The sequence below is a fragment of the Nannobrachium achirus genome (genome assembly GCF_963921795.1).
Source record: "Nannobrachium achirus genome assembly, chromosome: 8".
In the NCBI taxonomy this organism is placed as follows: Eukaryota; Metazoa; Chordata; class Actinopteri; order Myctophiformes; family Myctophidae; genus Nannobrachium; species Nannobrachium achirus.
The window spans coordinates 13,268,537-13,283,299 of NC_137817.1; the positions used below are offsets into that span (position 1 = coordinate 13,268,537).

Sequence of the window (14,763 nt, forward strand, 5' to 3'; positions counted from 1 at the left end):
CAGGGGTAGTGCTGAGGACAACAGTCGTTTCTACAGTGTTTTCCCCTAAAATACCATGTTGGCCATCGATAAGTTAATGCTGTCTGCTGTGACCTGGTGGCATTCTCAGCACCAAGCACCGTGGCAAATCCACTCAGAGTGAAAAGCGTGGATTGCTTTGCTTTGCGAACATTCATAATCATCATCCCAGCCTTTTCATTTGTCTAAATGGATGTGCTTGTGCCTGAACTGTTATGTTGGCAATGAGTCCCCAGGGGAACCAGCAGCCCATGGTTTTAGATACAGTAGAGGAGGGCTCTTTAGTGCTTTCAGCAGTGCATCGATCCCCTTAAACAACGCTGGCTCTGCCCCCATCTTTAGCTCACCCGTTTGACCGTTTCCACAATACAGCCTGCAGAATGCTCTTTGGTATTCTTCCTTACAGTGCATACTGGTGACGACAGTCATATTTTCACTGAAGGGGTAGTTTGGGGGACGCACAAAAATATTATAGAGCTCTGCAAAGGTTATTTTCCTAAATCTTGCCATAAACTGGCATTGTGAAATAAAGTAAATAGGTCACCCAAAATGTTTTTTTCTTTTTCTTTTTTTCTGAAAGTCGACAATTGGCTGTATTTCTGAAAGGAGATTTTCCTTCAAACTCACCGAGAGGATATAGTTCCTCAGTATTTTGAAAAATGTGTGAATTGTAAGAATCATTTTCGGTATAGATGCTCAAATCTGTGCCTCCCCATAATCTGCAGGTATTATGGCACAAAATCATCTCGTAATAGTTAAAGGTATATTGCACTATTGCATGTCCAAATGTCCATGATGGGATGGCCAAAAATAGGCTACTGATGGTTGCAATGCTGGGTGATGGGAATGCTTGGCGCATGACAGCATGTAAACAAAAACCAAATATGGTGATCGCCATGGTGACATATCCATATTTCCAGAGAATATAACCAGAGAATAATGAAAGAAATGATTGGATGATTTTTTTTTCTTTCTTTGCAAACAACATCTTTTTCAATTCAAACGCTATAAATACCAAAATTATACCACACAAATATACAGACAATTGGATAAAACACAGCTAAAAACAAACCATGTCGCATTCTGAGCTGCCCTGGATTCCCTATTGTCGCAGGCGCTCTCTAGCCCTTTTTAAAAAAAATATACAGGCCTATATGAATATGAATATTGTTTATCCGCTTGTACACAAAGAAGCGACAGAGGCTGATGTGTGAGATTATCACACAAGGTCATCCGTCGACGGGATGGGAGCTGCTATAGCACGCACCACCACCAGCCCCCTGGCTTTAACTTGTTTACATTCTACCCTGGCTTATTTTCTATCTAGCATGACCTCTATGGGCTATTTCTGTGCATTAATCATGAGATGCTCTAGAACACCCCGTCAAGTAGGCAGGCTATTCCTGAATATTCACATCTGAGAAGCAAAACTAGAATTATAAAAGGGAAGACAGACGGGTTCCCTCCAAACCCCGCCAGCCCTCTCACTCTCAGATCCCCCCTGTCATTGTTGTCTTCCACATCTAAAACACAAAAGCAGCTCGATCGCCCCATTATTATTTTAATGCTCATGGGAAATTGGCTGCAACAAAGCGGATACATCTAAAATAGCGGATCTGCATGGGGGCTTTCAAAAATGCACGAATCAAGAAGCGCAATATAATCGAACGATGAGTTCTGCAACCAAATACCAAAGAATCGAGTGATGAACCTGCTTACCCCCCTTTTTCTTTCCTCGGCGCTGTCGCTAGACTCTACCCCACGGGGCGCTAGAATACGACGGACCCCCATGCATTGCATTCATACATACACAATAACGGGCTCCCCGCATCCCCATCACCATCGCTCCTCTCTTACCTCCTGTGTTGGTGCGTTTCGTGCTGCTGGCCTCCGTGGGGGTCTCCAACGGTCTTTTTCGCGAATCCGGAGGATCGGACTCCATGTGCGGCGGTTGGTTGTGATGGTGAGCGGTGGAGAATATCCCGTTCTGCTGTACTGCTCCGCCGGCCATCATCTTCGTGCTGGATGGAGTCTGACTAGGATGTTGCGTTTGTTGCCTTTAAATCCCCCGTTTCTTTTTTTTTACGCAACGTAACCTACTTTGATTGAAGCAGTCCACGGGGGGAAAAAAGGCGAGAGCCCGGTTTATGAATTGGAAAATTTACGGGAATTTCTTAGCGGACGTCGGGGCTGCTATGGTGCGCCTCCTCCGTCTCCGTGCGGTGTGTGTGTGTGTGTGTGTGTGTGTGTGTGTGTGTGTGTGTGTGTGTGTGTGTGTGTGTGTAGAAGATGCTATGCAGAGAAAAGAGGCGATGCTGCTGGAGCGGCCCGATGTTGACTGAATAGGGAAAAAAATATATATCCACAATCCGCGATCAGTGCGTCTGGGCTACTATAAAGGTGCAGAAATCTGTCTTCTTTTCAGAGGAGAGCCATCGACCTGGATATGTGGCTTGTTATAATAACAGGAGGATGATATGTCATTCCGCGGCGGCAGCGACATGAAAGCGCGTTCTCATGGCAAGCAGGCACAGTGCAACAGTGGCGGCGCTCCTCTCCTCTCCTCTCCTCTCCTCCGATCCGTGCTCTACCGGCAAGTCAGGGGAATAAACACAATGAATGCGATGAATGCAAACCCCCCCAAAGCAAAGCTAGAACAGCAGCGTTATATGGGTGAAATAATGAACTGGAGAGTGTGAGGGAGGCAGGGGACAAAAGGTAAACGAAAAACAAAAAAAAGCGACCTTCTGTTCTTCTTGTTTGTTTCTTCTTTCTTCTTTAAATCGCGTGTCCTCCTGGCTTCTCCAGATGTCGGGAGGGTTATAGCTGGGGGTGCCGGGGTCCTCCAACGTTGTGTGTGTGTGTGTGTGTGTGTGTGTGTGTGTGTGTGGACGCGGACACGGACACAAAAGCCGGAGGAGGTGTATGTGTCGTGTGTGTGCGCGCGTGTGTGTGTGTATGTGTGCGTGTGTGTGCGCGCGCGCGAGAGAGATGCTCGTGGTGTGTCGGTGTGGTGGTGGTGGTGGTGGTGGATGCTTCTTGCTGCAGTCCTGGCTTCACAGCATCATCATCATCATCATCCTCATCATCATCATCCTGACTGGCTGACACACAGCGAAGAGGAGAGAGAGAGAGCGCAGGGGAGCGTTCTGACGTCACGACTCAGCGCGCAGCACAGCCAATCTGCGGCGTCCATTCGCGGCGTGCGTCTGGATAAGACCCGCCTCTGTCCGAATGCGATTGGACAGTTATAGTCCAGTACACCCCCCCTCCCTCCCTTTCTCCAGAGGCGTCAATTGGGTATGGCAAGCTATGGCAGCTGCCATACCTTAGCTACAGGGGGAAATAATAAAATGTAACTTTTCATTGTGCCTGTTGCTAAGGTATGGCAACGTGACGCGCGCGTGCAAGACACCAGTCATGTTGCCATACCTTAGCTTTTTCTGAACTGACGCCACTGCCTTTCTCTCTCTCTCACTCACTCTCACTGGCTCTCTCTCTCTCTCTCTCTCTCTCTCTCTCTCTCTCTCTCTGGAAAAGCGGCAGTTAGGACCGACGACCGACAGTTGCCCGGCACACACAAACGTCACGTCACGTGACGACGAGGCGAGCACACACACATAGAGGGATGCAGCGGCGTCAGAAGCAGCACCAGCTAGCCTACTAGAGGCTCATACTAGTGAGAAATAGAAATGAAGCTCCAGGTTGTAGCCTAGTGGTAGGCTAGTAGTAGCAGGTTCCTCTCTCTCGTCCTGGAGGTCTGGGGTTGACATCATCACTACCAGTAGCCTTGGAGGCTAAAAGGCCTCACGTGCGCCACGGGGCCCCTGGACATTTAATTGGCTACCAACTAATTAGGCTATATGGACGTCACCTGTAGGCATACCCCCACTCACTCACTCACTCACGCACTCTCCCAGACAGCCACTCACCTGTGCCAGCCTGGAGAGATGACGGACACATTGGGCTACAACACAATGTGTTTCTTTTGAGGCTATAGCCTATATTATATAGGCTATATACCTTCTTTGCGTTGGTCGCCAGTCTAGCCGCCTGGCTGGCGCAGAGACAGCCTATAGACTGCATGTCCGCATGCAGAGCATGCAGCGGACATGCGGTGGTCTATAGATGGTCTACCTGTTACTGACTGACTTGGAGAGACCCACCTGTGCGCGGAGCTCCCGCCATCATCACTGCGTGCGTGCGCGTTCTGCTCTGTCTGTCAGTTCTGCGTGGATGTGGATGGAGGGATCCTCCTGCGCCGCGAGCTGTCTGGCAGGGAGGCTATACCCGGGCTTTTTACTGCCTCAAATCTCACACACACTCACACACTTGGCACATTCTCGCACACACTCAGAGAGACTCACGCAAAACAAATCTCTCTCTCTCTCTCTCCCCCTCTTCCTATCTCTCTCTCTCTCTCTCTCTCTCTCTCTCTCTCTCTCTCTCTCTCTCTCCCCTCTCTCTCTCTCTCTCTCTCTCTCTCTCCCTCTCTCTCTCTCTCAGTCTCTGTCCGGTGCTGCTGTAGTAAAGATGCGGTGCGTCCTCATTGCTTGCCTATCTGCCTCCTCTAGATTCTGGTCAAGGTGACATTGCATTGCACTGCCTCCTGCTGTAGGCTACACACGCACTCTCCCAGACAGACATACACGCACAGTGCACATGCAGTCCCTCCGTGGAGCATGCAGCCAGCCCAGGGAGCCAGCAGCTTTCTATCGCACTATTTCACATCGCCATGTGAAACGCAACGGAGAGCCAGCCTTCTCCCGGACACACACACACACACACACACACACACACACACACACACACACACACACACACACACACACACACACACACACACACACACACACACACACACACACACACACACACACACACACACACAGCACAGGATGGATCCATCGCTATGTGTGGAAATACGTGGCAAATTTGAGGCAGATGTATTACTAGTATAGGCTACTCGCTGCAGTGCTGCAGTTCAGGACCTTTTTGGGAAGGGAGAGCTATACAAAAACATTGATTGATTGATTGATTGATTGATTGATTGATTGATTGAATACTTTATTAGACGTTTCCATAGGAACAGGTGCAGGACATGTCCATTTCACTGATAAAGGTCAACTAAAGGGATAAACGCCACAAGAAAGCTTTTGGGCTTGTTTAATTTGGGCGACATTAAATGACAGACAAATAAAGACAGAAAGTCGAAAGACAGAATACAAAACAAATGGTATTTACAGTAAAGGGCTGCAACTCATTTACTAGTCTGGAGTTGCAGCCACCTGTAAGTGACTTTTCAGAGTGGTTATAGGCATATAGGCCTCATGCCAGCCTAATAGGCTCCAAGAGCATCCATGCCTTTTTGATTGTAACCTTGGGCTTACAGGTTGCACTCCAGAATGATTGATTTTGTTTGTGCAAATCACGTTTCACAAAAATGGCATATAAAAAGGCACACAGAGACGGGGCCCAGGGGCCCTATAGCGTGATGTCAGTTAGGCTATCTGCAAGTTGCGGCAGCATGCAGCATATGGAAAAAGTGAAGTAGCCCATAAGCTGTAAAGCACACAGGCTACGAACATTCTTCAGTTTTTATTAGGTTGGAAGCTATGTGCAGATGTGAGTAAAATTGTGTTCACAGATTTTGTCCTGCAAAGCCTTGCTGCATTGAGAGTTGGGATGTGGACAATAGCCCCACACAGGCATATTACATGGCTTTTGGAAGGGTAGCCTATTTAAACTATACAAAACCATCAAAAATCCCTCTTCAAAAATAAAAAAATGAATTTTCCTCTCACTATTTTGCCATGTCCTAGTTAATAATAGTATTAAGAATAAAGGTCTTTTTGCAAGTCCACAATAATAGGCACCAATTTCTATTTCTATTCCTGCTTCATGTCAAGCAAATAACACATTTACTAAAAGGATCTTTCTATACCTCCAGAACAAGGCCATTCTTAGCAGCTGTGACCCACTCACACACACCTGCATTCCCCATAGTAGACTACAGCAATTTGTCTTGTCTAGTGGGCACGAGTTGACTTTTCCTAGGCCTAATTCTCTTTGCCAGTATTCATGGGTTGAGAGAGTGCTGACCACAGATGTTGGTCTTCTGTCGCCCCCTGTTGCCAATGAAAGAACATCACATCATGTGTATCCACTTAATTTGCCTAATACAATTATTGTAACACTAAGTATTGATCATAGAGGCGTTGGTGCAGTGTTAGCCTGCTGTCTATATGGCAATCCCAACCCCCCTTTGTTTTACCTACAGTCTTTTAACCTTTTTAACTTGTTTTTTCCAAATTAAGTTGTTTTTATCTTGTTCTGTAAAGCGACTTTGAGTACCTAGAAAAGCACTATATAAGTTGTACATATATTATTCTTATTATTCATATTATTCTTATTGTGGGCTCGCCTGAAAGGCGAGAACACTATGTTATCTTCATTATTGATATACTGAGTTCCTAGACAGTTCAAAGGCAAAAACACTATGGTTTTGTCATTATTTCCGTCGCATATCGTGTTCTGTTAGCCAATGAGGCGCAATTGGTGGAAAAAAAATCTGGGAGTGGTGTTAGCTGGAGTATTGGTTGAGCTTCACATGACAGTTAGCATGCTAGTATAGTCACGAGCGAGCCCACACTGTTTCGTAGGAACAGTATTTCTAGTTATTATATGATGATGCAAATGCTCCAAACATCATGTATTGCACACTAGTAGTAGCCTACCTGCTACGCTACCACGCGCTTTGCTATATCTGTATCTTCGATTTGATTGTTGACCTGACCTGTTTCCTGTTTTACTTCTCTCCTGCTCTTATCTCTCTTCCCACGAAAAACTACAAAATTATGGAGTGCACATAAAAAAGAATTTCATCCACTTCTTTAAACCTGTGCTGTTGACATTAGAAATTCATTCTGACCTGGTAGTGTAACATTACTACTACTGTAGGGGAGAGTTCAACATGCCCTCCAAAACCAGTGGTGCCCCTTTTCTTACAAATGGGTATCTCCACATGCCAGTCACCTATAACGCACCTGCAGTTAATTCCTAAAATCAATTGCTTTCTTAAAAAAAAGAAAAGAAAATCTATTAATAATTCACTCATTAAAGATAGATTGTCCACTTACTGAAAATTATGAAAAAAAATGCATCATGTCCTATGATTCTGCAAGTTGACCTAAGGTCAGTGTATGGCGGAGAGGGAGGGGGGGGGGGGGTCTGAAACAGCATGTGAATCATTTGGCCCTGAGATTCCTAATTGAATGTAGTCGTGCAAATCCATTTATGCAGATCCAGCTGAGAAATGTAATTTGAGGAAGTTGAATAAGTGCATCTTCATGTGTTCCTCTCGGCCAGATGACTCAGAGAGCCAGCCAGGCTGCTTATGTAATTGCAATCTTTGTTTCCACTGTGACATTGAAATGTTTCATCTTGAATGACTGTTTTGATTGCCATAAAGTCATGTTTTTCAGACTAGTATATGATTAATGGTTCCTGTTCGTTCTACAGTAGACTTTTGTGTGCGTGTGTGTGTGTGTGTGTGTGTGTGTGTGTGTGTGTGTGTGTGTGTGTGTGTGTGTGCGCGCGCGCGCGCGCGTGTGTGTGTGTGTGTGTGTGTGTGTGTGTGTGTGTGCGCGCGCACGTGCGTGCGTGCGTGCGTGTGTGTGTGTGTTAGATTTCCTAGGCTGGGCTAGGGATGGGACGATACGCGATATTATCGTTTATCGTGATAAAAAACACTCACGATAATCATATCGTGGACATTTAATTTATCGTGATATCGTCCTCCGTCATGCACTGGCATCAATTCACCTTTTATTTGCCGAGCTGCATATCCGGTTAAACCTTCTATATTGGTAAAAGGTATTTATAATATAGTACTTGATACAGTCTTTTTTTCACGCTATCAAATGTCTTTGCCAAAAAATAGCCGATCTACAAGTTCACAACGCGCCACGTTGTGATGCGTTGTGAGCTTGTAGATCTGCTATTTTTTGGCAAATGTTCCGCCCCAGGATAATGGATTTCTATTATCATGATAATATCGTAAATTGCGATTTTTTTTGTCACAATAATCGTGATATGAAATTTTCATATCGTCCCATCCCTAGGCTGGGCTCAAATATCATTTTTAAAATTACAGCATATCAAGATATTTCCCATTTTCACTTGAATACAACTGTGGCTTTCTTTAGACAGGTTTGTCTTCAGAAAGATGTACAGTGTTAGGCCAACAGGTATCTATCTGTCGTGTTTAGTTTCACAGTGTGAAACCACATGTTGTCCACATACTTTAGAGCAGTTTATTTGTCTAGCACGTTTCAACAACCAAGCAATTAAAAGTGTTTTATACAAAATGAAGCACATTAAGACGCTGATGAAGGCTCATAGCCGAAACACGTAAGCGTTTTTGTTTATTGGTGTGTGTGCCAATAAAAAAAGCACTTTGTCCTCCATTGATTTAAAGCTTTGGATGTGCTACCTTTTTGGGATACTTTTTATAGGTACAAAAAAACACATTAGGACATTTGAATACAGTTAAACATAGTTATTAAAGAGGTATAAGAACAGAAAATAACTATAAACTAAAACAAAATGTATGAAATGACGATATTGCTTAAGAAATGAATGAAATAACTCAACTGCAAACACAAATGTCTTCTTCAGCTTTGTTTTATAACAACTGAGAGTTGTAGCAGACCTCCAGTTTTCTGTGGGGCATAAAAAGCTCTGAACGCTGCTTTCTCCACTTTCAGTTTAGACTCTGGGGACAGAAAGCTGACCTGTCTCAGACGACCTGCAATGTCTGGATGGTTCATGATGTACCATAAGATTTTGGCCCTAAAACCATTCAAGGCATTTGTTTGTCGGCTCCAAACAATTCCTTCAAACAGATCAACAGACCCACTGATGCACCCAAACGTTAGTTGTACACATGCAGGCACAAAGAACAGATTGTCCACAACTTGAAGTTTTGGTCTCCAGGTTTACTCATCCCAAAGATGTGCATACAAACAGCTTCAGGTCGGTATTGTATCGTTCTCTGTCACGCTGTGGCTCTGGCACTTGTAAAAACCATTTGTCCTTGCAGGTAACCTGCAATGTCTGTCTGGCATGGTTCATAATGTAAAGGAGACCCTTTCCTAATGACCCAGGCCTACATATTCCCTTTCTGTTAATCAAATAGGCCTGGGAGAGGCGTACCCTTGGTGCCCAAATAATTTAATCTATCAAACTAATAATGCCAAATAATAACAATCATGATATAATAATGATTAGAATAAACAAAACAGTGAAATGGCTTCTACAGTGTTATAAACCAACTGTAGTATTTTTAAATACATTATTTGACAGACAGGATGCCAGAACCCATAAGCGTCTCAGAAAGATGAAAAAGTAGGTCAGAACCCAAAAGTGTGTTGTGATTATGTTCTGACAGTCACATGTAAAACAACAACAGCTACAACCAGGATTGCCAACTACCTGAAATTAAGATATTTCTTAGATAAATAAAAAGTAAACAATAAAATCTCACTGTAAAGATGTACAGCTTTTCTATATTATATCGCACACTGTATGCATCTGGGGGGAACACTAACCAAAAAGAATGGATCTACAAGCTGGGGCGGCATAGCTCAGGGGTAGAGAAACCGTTTTTAGAGCACGAAGGGTTCCCGAAGGGTTCCCAGCTCGAATCCGGGCTCCCCCTGAGTGAATGTCGAAGGGTCCTTGGGCAAGACTCTGAACCCCTAGTTGCTCCCGGTGAGCAGGTTGGTGCCTTGCATGGTTTCCTCCGCCACCGGTGTATGAATGTGTGTGTGAATGGGTGAATGTAATGCACAATCTCTGTAAAGCGCTTTGGATAAAAGCGCTATATAAATGCACCATTTACCATTTACCATTTAAGCTAATCGGCGACTTTTGGCAAGAGTTTTGCATACTGTATATTAAAATTGCAAGATTTGTGTCATTGACCGATTCCCCAAGCAACAAAGTATCAACAAGTTCAACAAGAGACAAGTGGTTTTCCAAATATGGGACGATTCCTTATTTCAAGGGACGGCTGACAAGCAGGCTGGTTGTCCAAGCATGTACTGTGGTTATTCCATGGTATCATGGGATTTGTGGTTGGACAGTAGCTTCCTATTCCAGCTCATTTCCAATCTGACACACTGTGTGTGTGTATGTACGTGCATGCATGTGTTGTGTGTGTGTGTGTGTGTGTGTGTGTGTGTGTGTGTGTGTGTGTGTGTGTGTGTGTGTGTGTGTGTGTGTGTGTGTGTGTGTGTGTGTGCGCGCGTGCGTGTCTGTGTATTTGTGTGTTAAAGTAATCTTGGATAGCTGCCCGGGCGCTGACTGTGTGAAAACCCAACGTTCCAGCATTGGAGAGACACTTAATGAGCTTTCACATAAATCCAGACCATTCCCCTTACCCTTGCTTCCGAAAATGTACGTGTGTGTGTGTGTGTGTGTGTGTGTGTGTGTGTGTGTGTGTGTGTGTGTGTGTGTGTGTGTGTGTGTGCGCGCGCGCGTGCGTGCGTGCGTGTGTCTGTGTCTGTGGGAGTGTGCGTGCCTGCAATGTGGATGATCTGTAGGACATTGAGTTTACTCTTCATTTGCACTCATTGGAAGTCATTCTAATTTCTAGATAAATGTATCCATGTGTATGTGATGGTGAAATAGAATGAGAGCTCTAAAGCAAACATGTCACCTCATTTAGCAGAGCAGGGGTTTGGAATCCTTTCTGATTGTGTGACCCATCACCCATATAAAGCTTAATTCATACTTGTTTGCTTGGCCATGGTGCTCGCCGAAGTTTATTTTGGGTGGATTGGTGAGCAAATACCAGAATGTTAAGGAAATTAGGCCAAATCCTGAAACAGTTCTACATCTGCCCTTCAGGTGTGGCCAGAATGAGGGGCAGGAGCACACATCTAGCTGCGAGTGTGTGTGAGTGTGTGTGTGTGTGTGTGTGTGTGTGTGTGTGTGTGTGTGTGTGTGTGTGTGTGTGTGTGTGTGTGTGTGTGTGTGTGTGTGTGTGTGTGTGTGTGTGTGTGTGTGTGTGTGTGTGTGTGTGCGCGCGCGCGTGCGTGTGTGAATGCGTGTGTGTGCGTGCGTGCTTGCCTCCTCTATCTGTTTCATTAGTATTTACTGGTGTTGAAATGAGGACAGTTACATTGGCCCAGTGATTTCACAGTCACCTCACTCTTCAGGGATATTACATTTATTTGCATCACTCAGCATTACAAGGACACGCTGACATTATTGATCAACTTCTCAATGTTCTTGTGTGTCCCTCCCTCCCTCCCCACACACATACTCACACACTAACACACACTTAATAAGATCAGTCACAGTTCCTACTTCCTATGTGTGTGCACTGCAGTGTGTTACTTTACATTGCACAGTGTTTATCAAACATCTTCATGTCAAGGACCCCTAAATCGATACGTATTACCCTGCGGACACCCATTTGAAATGATGTGTTTCCATGGACCCCATGGAGTGAAGCTCTTAGTTGTTAGCTAGATTAGATTTAGTGCAGAATTCAACAACTGTTGTAAGTGGGGTGGCAAAGCTCAGGGGTATGGAGATCTGCAGGGGACAGGGGTAGAGAAACCGTCATTAGAGCACAAAGGGTTCCCGAAGGGTTCCCTGTTCGAATCCGGGCCCCCCCTGAGTTAATGTCGAAGAGTCCTTGAGCAAGACTCTGAACCCCTAGGCTCCCGATGAGCAGTTTGGTGCCTTGGATGGTTTCCTCCGCCATCGGTGTGTGAATGGGTGAATATAATGCACAATCTATGTAAAGCGCTTTGGATAAAAGCGCTATATAAATTCACCATTTACTATTTAAATCGGGAGAGAGAAACATATGATTTGAATAGTCATTCTTATTCTCTCATTCTCACCTTCTAGCTGGGGAAGTAATAGGGAAATGTACCACCTTCTTTTTTTAATATAGGCTAGGCTATACATGTATATAGCAAAATAGTGAAAATGGACGATCGACAAGCTCACAATGTGTTGGCTTGAAGAATGGCTATTCTTTAGCAACTTTTGAAATAGATCTTAATATTGATAAACTGTTCCTAATTATGCTGTGGACCCCCTGGAACTGTTTCTGGGTCCCCAAACCCCACTTTGAGAACCAGTGTCATTCTAAATACTGGAGTCACATGCAACCAGTGTGCATGTCAACAACATTAAGTTGGTCAGAGGGTTTTCTGGCTCAAAAGCCAGTGTATTCCTTGTTAACACATTAACATAGGAACATTACATATGTAATTAACATTACATAGGTCTAACAGTGAATGTGAAATTATAGATTTAGTATCGTTTCACAATCTGCTGTATTCGGTTATTAAAACTATGTACATTTATACATAAGTTGATTTAAATTTAAAGATCTTAATGAAGAGACCAAAACATACAATAATATTGTATATCTTGGTCACCCATTGGTCCCTGGATGGTTATTGCACTTTTTTGTTTGCTTTAATCAACTTAAAGTGGGGTAGGCAGCGGTCTGTAACTCTGGGAGTCAGAGTTATGGAATCCTTGAAATTCAAAGGTTTGACAGCCACTGCAACAGGGGGGTCCGGGACCCCTAGGGGGTCCTCAGAGTTACACAAAGGGTCCTCCAAATCTTTGTGTGATAGAAACTTTTTTTCTCCTTTTTTATATTAACCACTTGCCAAGAATAACAGAATCTACAAGCTCACAACGCCTCGCAGCTTAGATCAGTTATTTTCGGCAAAGAGGTTTGGTATAGACTGCACTCTGTACTAGACTACTAGTACAGGGTGAATGGTCAAATGTATTCATTATTGACGGTCATATGTGAAAACACAAATTGACATGAATCCAAAATAAACTGATGATTGTGCCGTCAAACGATGAAACTATATGGAATCTATGAACAGGTTGTGGGGGTCCCTGCTTCATCTCTCTCTCAACTAAGGGGTCCTTGGCCTGAAAACGTTGAAGACCCCTGGTTTAACTGAATATGTTTTGAATGTGTGCACTTGGTGCCATCTAGTGGAAAAAAATAGGCTGTTAGCTGTTCACAAACCTTTTCATGCCATGGACTCCCCAAATTGATATATATATATATATATATTTGGCCGCGTACCCCCATCTAAAAATGTGTTGTACCAGGGACCTCAGAAGAGAAGATTTATGTAAAAAGAAAAAGAAGAAAATTCTCAATATTTTTCAAAAATGTTCAAAGATAGCAGATGTATACAAGCTGTGAGCTTGTAGATCTGCTATCTTTGAATAGCCAATGTATAAATGGATGAAGTGGTTAAAATGATTCTGATGAACTACTATTATATTAACTACTTTTGCTGCAGGGACCACACCTTGAGAACCACTTTGCAAAAGCTTATAATTTTGCATTAGAATCTTATTTAAGTTGAAGATTATTTAAAAATACAGCAACAGCTATTTATTACTGGACATTCTGAGGGGCTTCAGTAGGATCGGTTAGGGTTGATAGGAAAACTAGAAAGAAGAAGGTAACTTCATACTATTTCCAGTTTATTTGCACATACTGAGGATTTGACTTGGTGGGGTTGGCATGTTATGTCAGCAAATCAAATCACACCCTGTGTCAGGGTGTTTCACACCCTATAACTGAGTTATAACGCATTAAACTTAAACTAGTAATCTCAATCTCTCAGATTAGTTCTTGTGTAGGCTACATGCAATCCATACAGTCAATTACAATGTGTTGGTAAACATGATGTATAAAGGCCATCATTTTGCTGTGAGATTATAGACGAAAGCAACAACCTCTCTTTTCTCAACCTCGATATCTCTCTATCTCTATCTTCTATCGCTGTATTTTCTTAAAATTGACTGCTTTGCTATAGAGATAAAGTATTTTTAAAAATAGAACATTAAAGATAACCACTTACACCCTATATAGGTGATAGGTATTTTGTTATGGTTCATATCATCTTTTTATCAATACATATTGATGACCACCTGAAGTTTAAGGCACAGTGACTGTGTCATAAAATGTCATGTACAGTACAACACAAGGTCTCCGTCTGGTAGAAATCAGGCCTTATCTACTGCCATGGAGCCTGTTCCGAAAACAATGAGAATTGTTTTGGTATTCTAAGGCTCAGCTTGTGTCATCCAGACACTAGCAAGGACATCTTCCCCCAGGAACCCTGTATACGGACTCTTTGTCTTGTCATTCATGGACAAGAAACATATCCTATGAACTGTTGAAACGTCATCCACTGACTGACCAAATGACCATACTTATACTCATGTCAAAACATAATTTGTCAGAGAGAGCACAAACCATTATTTATGTACTGTATACCTGTCTTGAATACTCTCTTTCCATAGTAAATATTCCATTCTCACTCTGATCACTCTCCTGTCTTATTTCTGTGTGATGGATTATTGTATCTCATATGGGAATAAGAAGGTGTTGTTGTTTACAAATAATATATTCATCAATAGGCCTATACTTACTACCAGTACCAGGGTCTATAATTCATGGTCACATTTCTTACATAAGTAAAAGTCCAGAATTGAGAATGTACTTGAGTAAAAGTAGGCCTACAAAAAGTAGTAAGAATACTCTCATTAAGAATGTTTGTCCCATTTCAAGTTTTCAAATAAAATGTAGGCTACAAAGATCTTTTGAAAACAGCAGATCTACAACCACAATGCGTCACACCGTGATGCATTGTGAGCTTGTAGATCATC

The 14,763-nt window shown here is 43.3% G+C and overlaps 1 protein-coding gene across 5 annotated transcripts in view; it reads right to left on the bottom strand.

Moving 5' to 3' along the window:
* Positions 1–2,032, bottom strand: part of nova2 (NOVA alternative splicing regulator 2) — a gene marked incomplete at both ends in the record, with an annotated part of 96,738 nt that extends 94,706 nt beyond the window's left edge. For all 5 annotated transcript variants that reach the window (XM_080731217.1, XM_080731215.1, XM_080731213.1 and 2 more), the window contains one exon: positions 1,876–2,032. In XM_080731217.1, coding sequence (XP_080587343.1) covers positions 1,876–2,032 — 157 coding nt within the window. The remainder of the gene's footprint in view (positions 1–1,875) is intronic.
* Between the last annotated feature and the right edge of the window lie 12,731 nt (positions 2,033–14,763).